Below are 12,794 nucleotides of genomic sequence, written 5' to 3' on the forward strand. Positions count from 1 at the left end.
CTCATCCAAACAGTGGTTGCATCTTGTCTGGCAGACGAGGAGATTAGGAACATGAACAAATGTGTCTGTTTTTCCGACAACTTTGTCATCTTGCCGGCACTCAATGTCGTAAAAGACGAAGGCATATGAATCATTTGACCTAGAGCACTTTTTCTTTTGTTGCATGTAGCAGAGAGCGTTTGCGAGGTGGTGTCGTTTACAAATCTTACAAAAGAGTTCATTGCACACATGGTTTTTTCTGTTGGTGGCTATATTGTAAATTCTGCAGCAAGTCTCGCAAAACTTGATGACCTCGCACGTAGCTTTCCCATTCCCTCTCGGTTTACAGTGATTTTGATAGCATTCCTCACCGAAGAACGAACGTTTGCAATTAGGACAATTAATTGTCTTGCAGGGTTTACAGGGGGGTGACGTGAGACACCTTGAACAATCGGACTTACACCTGTGCTCAAAGGACTTGTTGTATCATACACGACATGGCCTTCAATAATATACATAACCAAAAGCCCCAGTGAGTGAAGTTATGACATTGAAGTGATTTTCGCCATAAATCAAGTCAATGTTTTCTCTTTCAACACCCTGAGGATTGGGCGTGGATGGTCCTTCGGACAGGACTTCTCGTCCTTTGCGGTCCCCAAAAATGGTTATTTTGTATTCAGGCAAGATATCCTGAAACATTTGTACCTCATCGAGGCCTGCTCCGGTTTCAGTAATGGTAACACCCGCCCTATTACAAAGAGTTAGAGATCTCGCTTTTTGAATTTTACTGCCTCTCCTTACCATTGTGTACGCATCGTTCGAATCCTCAAAGCGTGAAACACCCACGACAATCGCTCTAGGAAGACAAAAGTTGTCATCGTTGCCGATAACTATAATTGAACGTTTGCTCTTGCAAAACTCATTGAAACCTAGGAGAGGATTTTTACCAGGACGACCACCTTCCGGCATATCTACGTAAGTGAAAGATACATGGTGAATACCTTCCATTAAAAACTTGTCATTTGATTGGACGATTTTTTCTATTCTGTCCAAGACTACTTCCTCATCCAACTGGTCTAGACGTCTAAAGGATATATGGACTGAGAGTGCCGGGTTCATTTCGTTTTGAAAAGCTATGCTTGCTTTAGCACTAGGAGAGACTCCTGTCTTAAAAAGTTTCAACATGCTGGTGATGGTTTTTCCAAACCATTGCAAAGGATTTTGTCCGTTTGGTGGTGGATTTAATGAAATAATTACCTCCCTCCCCCACATGCGGAAGTTCCTCAAATAACTCCTGCTCTCACCCAAAATTGTAAAATGAGCGTCATCCCCATTACCGTGCCCTCCGCCAACCTGGATGAGTTCATCTTCCGTAGGCAACTCACGAAAGAACTCCTCCGAATCATCCAACATTCTTTCAACGGATATGTCGTTCGAAGAAAGAGCCGTCTGATCCATATCCCTAATATTAGCCCCTTGTGCAGCGGAACCGGCCGCGGAATCAGTCACTGACGGTTCTGGACCCCTATCACCGTAAGTAGATACGTCTGTATCAATATTTCCATTTTGAGGGTTGAAACTGGATGTGGAGGGTAGAGGGGAGAGGTAAGGATTTAGAATAGCAGCTTTGTTTAATGTCTGAGTGCAGACATCAATGTCACAAAAGTCAGCTTCCAATGCATCGGTCGAGGTAGGGTGGAGGAATAAATTACCGGAGAGAATTGACACATCATTTTTGAGTATTTTATCTGCCACATTTACACCGCTAAACTCTCTGTTATGAGTACTTTCCAAGGTATCCATGATTTGCGATAATTCATTCCCTTCAAGCCCCACCTGAGCGCTCCGTGCAGCTTCTACATCATCAGGGATAAAATCAAGATAATTTAATATCTGTGCCAGCTCTTTATTTGTGTTGTCAGCGCTAAAAGTGTTGACAACGCCAGCTGTTTTACTAGCACCCGTAAAATTAATCCCAGCCCCATAACCTGACCGATTAGGACTACCTTCAATATTCGCGGTAGAAGCCTGATGGCGCCTACGAATACCATTCACTGCATTGGTGAAAATTAACAAGGACCCTTCATCTACACATTCCCCCAAGACCATTATTCGATGGCTCAATGCATCATGCGCACTAAGCATAAGTGCATCTGTGTTATATGCACCAGCATGATACCCACTGATAATATCTGCTGCCGGAACAAGTTTTAAAATTTGCTCCATAGCGAAGGTGAACGGTTGGCCCGTTCGTTAAAAAATACACAAAAATTGTATTTTTATTCAAATAAACCGTACGTAATGCCAAAAACAAATAAACCAGGTCACAATTAAATAATATTTCAAAATCAAAGACAACAAATCTAAAAACGATCACTGAATAGCAGGATATTCACAGCCGTTCGAACACCCACACAGCCATACACACCACACTAATTGACAGAAACTATGAATCAAAGGTGTCCTCAATAATATTTTCTTAATTAACAAACGAAAATTGTGAATGCGGCCACTCAAAAACAGCAACAGATCACACCAAAACGGGATATTCCCAAGCAATAAAAAACAAATGAACAAGATTGCAATAAAACAATATTACTAAACCTCAGCCAAAAAAATTAAAGATAGTCACACAGCTACACAATATTCACTGCCGCCCGAGCGCTGTGACAGCCACACACACACACACAACCACGCCAATTATCAGCAACTCAGCATCAAAGATGTACTGAATTATATTTTCTGAATAAGTAAACGGAAATAGTGAACACGGCTTCTCAAAAATCAGCTACAGATCACACCGAAACGGGATTTACACACTCGCACAGCAATACACTACAAGCTATCTACCCAAGCGACAGTTGGACGACGGATGACGCGTGAGCGACCGATGCCAAATAGTCATTAAACATAAGTGGTAATTTTCCACGTATACTTTCTCTTTTCGTCATCTACGCCACCAACCCCTTTGACGTCACGGGAGAGGGCGGAGCATTCTCTCCCTCGACCAATAAAGAGCTCGCTCCTCGCCCACGCTCGTCATACATCGCCAGTGCATCGCCAAAGCCATAGCCAATAACCCCACCTGTTAACGAGTACCCGCGGTGTACGAAGATCATCGAGGACCCGCAGTCCAACCACCGGCATAGCCAATATTCCACGCACTCTTCTTTCGGAAAACGAGTGCCAGAAATGAGGAACGCGAAGAGGAAATTATTCAGCGAGGAAGACGGGCATTATTATAATGATTCGGTAAGTTTTATTCTTCAATATTGAATACTCATAGCATCAATGTAAACATCCATGTTGGTAGTTTGTATTTACTACCCTGCGCTTTATTTTCAGGTAAACCACTGGTCCGATCTGGACTCGGACTCAGATTTTGAGGACCCGCCTCCATGGGTTAAAAAGTACGGCCATTTGAAAGAAAGGACGTCTTTTGTACGGCCCGTAATGTCAACCCCGAAAAAAAATGCAGCAGAATTTAATTTTGCGAACGATTCTCCAGGAAGAAACTTAACCAGTGAAAGTGAACACACATCGGATGCCACATTTGAAAGCTCCTTCTGGTCACCAAAACTCCTGCCCAAAGAGGTAGACGAAGATAGTGACATGGAAATAGTTTTTGAAAAGCTACATAACAATATTGGCATCATTAAGGATGTTAACAGTGAAAGTGTTGAAGAGTGTAACTCTAGTGCCAGTACTGTGATTTTATCTCCCTCAAAAGTGACAAATGAGTGTTCTCCTCACTGTCCCAACCAAATAATTGTGGACAATTCGGACTATTCAATAATAAGTGATATATCAGATTCCCTCAACGTTCTCAGCGATTCTTACCTGAGTAATATCATAAATAATATGTGTTTCTGTGATTTTTGTGTGGGACAAGTTTGTGACGAAATAAATACGCTTTGCAATTAATAATTTGTTTAATTTTAGAAATCCAACCAGAAGTAATTGAAAACCCTAGATCAGTTATCGTATGATGAATATCTCAAAATATGGTTTGCTTACTTAATCTTTGTTCATCATGCTTTATGTTTAATGTTGACATTAATAACCCCGTCACTAACTCTCTTGCGAGCTCGGTAAGTCAATTCAAAGTAGCTATTTGAGCCGCCATATTATTGATATTTAATAAAATTATTGATATGTTATGTAATGTTTTGTATGTAACTTTTATAAGAGAAATAAAATTGCTCTCAAAGGAAATGTATTATTCTTCTCTTTTATTTCAAAAAACCTCTCTCTCTCAACAGTTTCTGATAGAGTTTAAGTGAATTACAAGTAAAGTCGTGATCGGTTTTCTTATTTAAAAATCTCTGAGCGTTTCTGTTAGCCGTTTCGACAAATCCGTATGTAATCCATATTTAAGTTTTGTTTCCCGTTATTTAAAAGTGTGCTTGAGTTTCAACTTGTCAAACATTTAAATTATTATGTCACCGCAAATAATTTAACAAGAAAATAGGATACGTTTAATTTTAACATTAATAACCCCGTCACTAACTCTCTTGCGAACTCGGTAAGTCAATTCAAAATAGATATATGAGTCGCCATATTATTTTTCGAATAGGAGCAGATGTTTTAAAAATAATTCGAGAATGTTATATCACAACAAATAATTTAACCAGAAAAGTTGGACGTGTTTAATGTTGACATTAATAACCCCGTCACTAACTCTCTTGCGAGCTCGGCTTGCCTATACCGCCCAGTAGTCTACTTAGGTTTCTCTACGCCTATTTCTAGCCTTTTTTAAATTAGCAATAACATGATTCAGGCAGGCTTGTCTGTCATTATCGTTGAGATCATTCTCGAATAAAGATTTTTGGAATGTCCCACTGATTAATTAAAGGATGCTTAAGTTCTCTGCCGAAAATTATTTTGGCAGGAGAATAACCACTGCTCTAATGTGAGGCAGAGTTCAGGGCAAAATTTAAGTCAGCCAGCATAGTGTCCCACGTATGGTGAACATTATTGCACATAATAGCAAGTGCAGATTTTAGATTTCTATGCAATCTCTCTACCTGATTAGAACAGGGATAGTATGGAGAAACAAAATTTGCTTAACCCCCAGTTGCAAACACATCTCCTTTACGGCATGAGATTTAAAAACTTGTGCATTATCAGAAACCAAATATTTTGGGAAACCAAATTTAGAAAACACTCTTTGAGTGAGTATTGAAACAACCGAACCAGCAGTAGCCTTACGAACTGGCTCAAGAAAACAAAATTTAGAAAAACCATCAACAAGAGAAAGTACATATTGGTGTCCACCTTTTGTCAAAGGTAAAGGTCCCACAAAGTCAATATAAAGTCTTTCCCTTTAGCAACACAGAACACATGAGGTTATCTTTGTACCACATCCGCCAACATTAAAAAATTCCCGAAATCAAGAATCGAGCCTACTTCGTGGTGATTAGTCGAGTCGATTTGAGCTTCCTCCGGGCATGCAATAGCATCCGTAAATTCTTCAACCATCTCTACTGCGGTAGCCTCCACTTCTACTTGAACATTGTGGGGCTTCGGAGGCTTTCTCGCTTTGGTAACTTTGGAGAGATAATGCGGTAAATTGGGGAAAATGCAAATGCAATCACTGTCTGCACCTAGAAACTCAAACTCTTCAACAGATGAAGATAAATGTTTTAAATATATTTTACTCTTCTTTACCATAACATTTTTTTTAATTTTCAGCTATTCCCTTGAGAGCATTCGAAGGACATTGAAACAAAGATGACCAATCTAATAGCCTAAATTCCGTTTGCCAAGTATCACCAATTATATAAAAATAAAAATTATCTTGATAGTACCGATTCATCACATGTTTAACAACAGCATTTTTCTATGGGAAGAAATATTCTATATTACGACCCAGCCTCTCTCTGAATCCGACGATATCGAATATACTTCAACCTCTTCGACCGGTTCATCATTCTCCTCCTTCGGTGAAAGACATTTATTCTTAATCCAAAACGGTTCCGTCGCCTGTATAAACGTAAGCCGGTTGCGTATCGCCTCATCATCTATGCAATCAAAATTTGATACAGATATAACTAAACCAGTAAACTTAATAACACGACCATTCTCACATTTAACTAGAGCCAAAGGAGGAGAACCTCTTCCACCTTTCTGACTGCCACGTCGCATTGCGAATTTGGTCCCTTGCTTCCCTCTCCAGCTTTTCCCGCGAGGTTTGATCCATTTTTAGTGACGATAGGAAATCACTCATTGACTCTTGGCTGGCCAATGCGACGTCACTTTGAACATCAGGAATAATTGTTATTATTTTTTTCTTTTGTTGCTCCTTTAAGGAGATCTTTTCTGATCCACACGTACCGCCTTACAAAAGTTTTGCATAAGCCTTCAAGAAAAATATTCACTGGAACAAGAGAATTAACATATTATCAAGTTTTCTTCTATCCCAGTGAGACACACAAACTAATGAGAATGAACAATAACCCTTCAAATTACCTTTTACTTGATCAGGCCAGAGCATGAAAAAACTGTGGTTCACTATATCGGACATCAAAATGCATGGAAATCATAAAAAAGTCCCCATGATAACATGAATGCAACGGTGGGAATATAAAGAATTTAAAAAAAGAGTGATGAAGTATAAATAAATCACGGTAAAATTACACAAATAAGGTAACCATCGAGAAACTAGATGAGATGGCACCAATCAGTCGTGAACCACTTAGGAGGCAGAGAGATAGATGAAGAGACCCTTACCCGTTAACAAATAACATAAACTATTGTCTACTGCTTAAACACACATGGATCAGAGAAAACACAACTGCCCACTAAATGTCGTAGGCACCAGATAATTAATGCATTAGAGAGCAAAATAATCATTTATAATAAAATCATCCAGCAAAATGTTCTAAATATTATAAATGAGCCAGTGCAATACTGGACTAGAAGGACATGGAAGAAGGAAATTTTGAATATTCAATAATCCAAAGAGAGAGAGAGATTCGGCTAAATGTGGGACTTTTTGGAAGTTGCAATGAATTCCAGACGTCGCTTTTTCATGTATTCCTTATTCTTTTTGGAGAAAAACAGAATTGTTTTGTGAAGTCTCTTGGGCTATTCCTTGTTAGTCCTTTGTGTAACGTTATTTACTTCGACTTTCACTTGGAAGGCTACAGATGCAATGGCGCACCTAGTTTCATAGGCCCTCCTCAAAAATAAATTTACTCTTTTCCCTCCTGCGTACTTTGCTGCATAAGAATTGTAGGACTCAAGAAGATTGTCAGTCAAGTTATTTATTAAACGAGCGGAGTGACGAGATGAGAGACTTTTAGCATAAGTGATATCCTCCCATATGCCGCAACTGATGAAATGAGGGACCATGTTTTCCTCTCCGTTTTTGGGCCCTCTGCAATAATACAAGTCACATTTACTATGGTCACCAAAGAAATGATTCGGTCCTTGCTCTATGTCCTTCTGTAGACGTTTGGCCCTCTCCGGACTGGCCATTTTCACTCTGTAGTAGATTGCCCCACTCACAGCTACTATAAGGTATACGAAATATACTAGTAAATAGAAATAGAAAATGAAATTTATTATTCCGGGACAACTGTGTCCCGTAAGAACATACATGATTATAAATATAAAATAGAAATATTACAAAAAATATGTAGATTTACACTAAACGTCTATGTCACAGAACGCAACTTAATATAAGAAAAAATAGAACAAAAAGTGCATATACATATGTATCAGCTAGACAAATGTATGAGTACCCATAAATAGATTTGATTTTATTAAGGATTGAAACGCAAGAGGCATTGGATTTTATTAAGGATTGAAACGCAAGAGGCATTGACTTACGCTCTATTGGCGAACCACGTGGTTCACAAACAGTCTTCTCAAATGAAAAAATAACACGGAAATAAGAAATACACGTCCAAAGGGAGGAATAGTTTCATTTAAACATTTCATAAGAATGTAGTAACATACCACGTTCCCTCACGGACTTAAGTAGATTCGTAGTAGTGTTTCTTTTATAGGTTGCGTCGGCGGCTAAGGCCATTTTGCACCACTCACTGACTGGTATTGATAAAGGGGATTAGGCCCGTTCTGAAGTTAACGTGTCAATAATTTACAAGAGGTATCATTAATATTTTACTGAAAAGTCGAGTTGAGTGTAGGAATGCTATCAGTCGGGAAATTTTTTCGTGAGTGTCTCCTAGTAGATTCGTGGCGAACACCATGTCTGAAAGAGGAAAAATTCGCATTTGTAACCGAGCTCCTCCACTATCTATAATTTTTTAAACACAATTACAATTATATAAATGTAGGATATCATACCCATGTGCGCGTATCTATCGCATCTTGAAAGGAAAATATCTCCAGGTAATTAATTACTCGTGAAGAACGTTCGATGATTAACATTGAAGGCGACGGTTGGTTTCATTTATTTATTCCTGTTTTAGGTTCCTCAGAAATGTAAGGAGTGGGAAAATATTGCTGAAAAGTTCAGCAGCCTGTGAAACTTCCCCATGTGTCTGAGTGCCATGGATGGGAAGCATATAGCTTTTATCCCACCGGCCAGTGCTGGCTCCCACTTTCTTAATTATAAGGGTAGCCACTCGATTGTACTATTGGCAGTCGCTGATGCTCAGTGCAAATTTATTTTTTGTTGACGTCGGAGTGAATGGAAGGTAGAGCGATGGCGGAGTATTCCGCGAGAGTACATTGTGCAAAGCTATAGCCTGTAACACTGAACTTTCCGCCAAATGTAAGGCTGCCAAATGGGCAAGCAGAGGTGCCGTACGTTTTTGTTGCCGATGAAGCCCTCCCGTTAAATCCTCGCATTTTGAAGCCGTATCCGAGCAGGGACTTGGATGAGGAGAAGAAAATTTTTAATTAGTCTTTCAAAGGCTAGGAGAGTCGTAGAAAATTCGTTTGGGATATTGAGCAACCGCTTCAGAGTTTTCCTGACTACTATCAACCTGAGCCCGGAGAAGGTTGAAATTGTAGTTCTGGCAGCAGTAATGCTGCACAATGTTCTTTGTGAAAATAATGGTGCTGCATACACCGGGAATGCTAAAGGTGACTGCCCTTTACTAATGCTACCACAACAAACTGGGAACAGACCAACCCAATCAGCTTTGGGTATTAGAAATATATATAAAAGTTATTTTAGCTCAAATACAATTTAAATATAAGGTGAAATTTTGAAAAATAAATGAAACAAACTATCTCATTTAAATCCTTCACCCTTTATTGTCTGTAAATGCCTGTAAAATCTCAATCATTATCTTATCTTTTTGCCTTTATCAGCAACCCCACTTAGTTTACAGGCAACAAGTTCCCCAAAACTCGTGTCGCCATCCTTGGGCTTGAACTTGGTCTAGAGGCATCCTATGGCCTCTGCAGCCGTCTTCAGGAATACATTGGTGTCATCAGCTGTGGATGACTTCCTCTTCCTGTCCTCGCCTGATGACACCGGGGTGGCATGGCTCACACTCCCCCGTGCCTCTGCTGACGTGATCCTCCCTAAATCAATCCTTACGAATGGAATGATGCGGTGCAAAATGACCTAAGATGTCGACGCACCCTAAAAACAATAATAACTAACTAACCCGTGCCTCTGCCATTGCCATCAGTGGAGCACTTGCCGGACAGGCATCGTCATCTACGAATACAATGTCCATCACGAAAGATGGATCCCCCAATTTCCCCTTCTTCCACCACAGGAATCTCTTCTTCGACAGCAGCATATTCCTATGGAATGCAAGTGAATATATTACTGTCTCTTGATGCAAAGTAACAAAAGAGATCGAACGAGAACCGGTGAATTGTACGTGGTGTGGCGGGGGGTTGGGACACTCATATATCTAAGGATATGTTTCAAATAGAACTATCTCATGTAAGAAATGGCAAATATAGCAAGACTTGAATATATAATATAGCTTGCAGATTCTATGTATAACGATCGAATTCGGTTTTTTTAGACAGAAATTCTTTCGAATATAATCTGAGGTTTCAGGCGAAATGAAGAGGAAAAGGAACATAATGAGGAAGCAGGAGCAATTTTCACAATTTTAAATATATTGGTACCAGCGAAACCGGTAGTACCAATAAATTTAAAATTGTTGAAATTGATCCTGCTTCTTCATTAGAAATTCTTTCGGTTAACTGTGGTTTTCCATGCTGACCCGTGAGGTACCACAAACAGCTTGTTAGTAACCCGTTCCCAGCATTCAAACAAGTGAATATGAATGCCGATGGCCGGTCTATCGCGCCAATGATTGCGGACCCCTTCTGTTTTACCAACTGGTAGGATCCCCAATCATTGGCGCCCTACTGTCACCATAATTAAGACGCCTTCGAAGCAGGCCCCATTGCCCTGAAAATAATTTGCAGATTAACATTCATGATAAGATAGATACCGGCAATCAAATATTGCAGCAGAATTCTTGACTCATCCACGTGACAACACAACTCCACAGTCCTGTGTAAGAAAATTTAATTTTTTTAGTTTTTTATTACATGCATAAAGTACGAATCATTCTTGTTCTGAATAAATATGTATTCCCCACCAGCAATGGGGAACTTCCACGCACTTCAGTTAATGTCAAAATCATATTGCAAAACTGATACCGGGGATAAGGAAGTTGATATAATGTAAATAAAATTAATAACACCGTACTCCAAAGAACTCCTCTTGTAGCCCATGCCTTAATATATCATGCTAGGTGCTTCTTATTAAAGAGTCGACATACATCATATGGTGTACTAATATATTTTCTACTCTACAACTATTAATTTTCTATTCTACCGTTTTGAATTTATTTGTGGTTTTGGTTTTTGTTTTCCAAAACATGCATAAATCACTATTTCTTCATAGTGTGTACCAAAAAATTGACCTCCAGTCAAGCGGAACTTCAAGTTTTCGAAGTTATACGAAAATAATGTAAATTATTCGTACAGGGATAACAATGAGTTAATCGAAGAGTAAATTAACCTGTCAATTTATATACAAAGTTCATTTTGATTAATCAGCATGCAATACTAAAAAATTAATATATTATTTTTGTATTTTAGTTTTTTCATTTTTTTGGGTTTTTGTATTTTTAAATTCAAACGACTACTGTTTCTACCTACGAATTACGAAAGCAATCCCCTCCATTTCCCTAGTCTTCAATCTTCTTGGACACCAATTCCAGCGAGCGATATAAAGGTCTTTCTCTATCCTCAACGCTTTATGGAATGGGTAATCGCATTCCAACAATAGTACCTAACACCCGTGGTGCCTTCTCCCCCCTACTCTACCCACCCCGGAGACCAGCCGTTTAACAGCGTCCTATTGGGTCTCCGTATGATGTATACCGATGACGATGGAAGGCACGCTAGGGTCATCACACACCCTACTCGACTAATACTTCACGGGATTTGGTCTTCGCCAAGAATAAAAAACATTTGACTTTAATTCATTTACTTCTAATCTTCGAGAATGATGCGGGCAAAATGAGTGCATTCTTTCAATATTCCTTCTTCAATTACCAAAATTTTGACGTCTTCTGCTCTTCGAGACCTTCCCAAGGCTACATACTATTTCCCATGGGAGAAAACAATACTACTTTGGTCTTCGCCAGGAATAAAAAAAATGTCATTGGCATTCATTTACTGCGACGACTTCATTGGATACCGTTTTCTGAATACTTGAATTCTATATTATTCCTGTGTAGAGCATTTTTAATCCGTGAATTACGTGAGGAAATAGTCGCCGTTACCATAAAATGTTAGCGTCGTTGCAGTGTTTCTATTTGAGTGAACTTGTTAAAAAATTACATGTTTTCCCGGCCAACCGTAATTATCGTGTTCGTGTATCTAATAGTTCTTTCATAACAATATTCATTGTGTGGGCCCTGTCATTACGTACTCTGTTTTCAGTTAACAAGACTTTAACGTCGTTCACTGATCTAACGCGGCCTAGAGCAACGTACAATTGACCGTGAGAAAATACATCGCTCCGCAAGTCGACGCCTACTTTTTCCAGGGTCTGGCCTTGAGACTTATTTATAGTGACTCCGTACGCCACTTTCAATGGAAATTGCTTACGGATCGTTTCTATCCCTGAATTGGAAACGGCAAATTTAAAAGGTATTCTAGGGATCATGACCGTGTCTGTCGCATTCGGAATTCTTGCTTCAATGAATCGCCGGGATATTTTTCCTACGATAAGTTTCGTCCCGTTAACTAAACGATCTTCAAAGCTGATGTTTCTAATCAATATGGCAACGCAGCCAACCTTCAACTCTAGAATGTGATCAGGGACACCTGAGTGACTTATTGCATTGAGAACGTCCGTATGAATGAGTGTGTTATCCACCGCCCCCGCGCACGGTGGTGTTCTATCCGCGCTGGACAGGCAAACAATTTCTCCCGGTATCATGTCCAATACGAATCTATTTATTTCCGAAATGTTATGATTAGTGCCCGACAGAATATCGCGGTTACAGCATAGGGCCGGATTACTTAAACCATCAGCGGGATGCACGAAATCGATAAGCTCCTGCAATAATGTGGTGAATGAAATACTACCGAGAGGAATGGTTTGATATTCCCCCATGGCTACGGTGTGGACTCTATATTCCCCGACAGCAAGACCGAACTCTGAGTACGCACGATCGTCTCGAGAGCGAAGAATGGAACGGAGTTTTTTCTTAATAATTATAGGCCATAATTCGTATGATTTAAGGGAAGCGTCGATTATGTCGGCCTTTGACCCATCTGGAATAATAGGCGGTAATTGTCTGAAGTCGCCGGCTAGCACTACAATTTTCCCCCCGAACGCCGCT

At 39.7% G+C, this 12,794-nt stretch overlaps 1 protein-coding gene across 1 annotated transcript; it reads left to right on the forward strand.

Annotated features, from left to right (window-relative positions):
- Positions 1-3,152: 3,152 nt before the first annotated feature.
- On the forward strand, positions 3,153-3,903 carry LOC124156214. The gene is made up of 2 exons (XM_046530609.1): positions 3,153-3,231; positions 3,325-3,903. Exons 1-2 carry the CDS (start codon positions 3,172-3,174, stop codon positions 3,901-3,903), a joined length of 639 nt encoding a protein of 212 aa, XP_046386565.1. The 5' UTR covers positions 3,153-3,171.
- The last annotated feature ends 8,891 nt before the right edge of the window (positions 3,904-12,794 follow it).

The sequence above is a fragment of the Ischnura elegans genome, chromosome 3 (genome assembly GCF_921293095.1).
Source record: "Ischnura elegans chromosome 3, ioIscEleg1.1, whole genome shotgun sequence".
NCBI classification, from domain to species: Eukaryota; Metazoa; Arthropoda; class Insecta; order Odonata; family Coenagrionidae; genus Ischnura; species Ischnura elegans.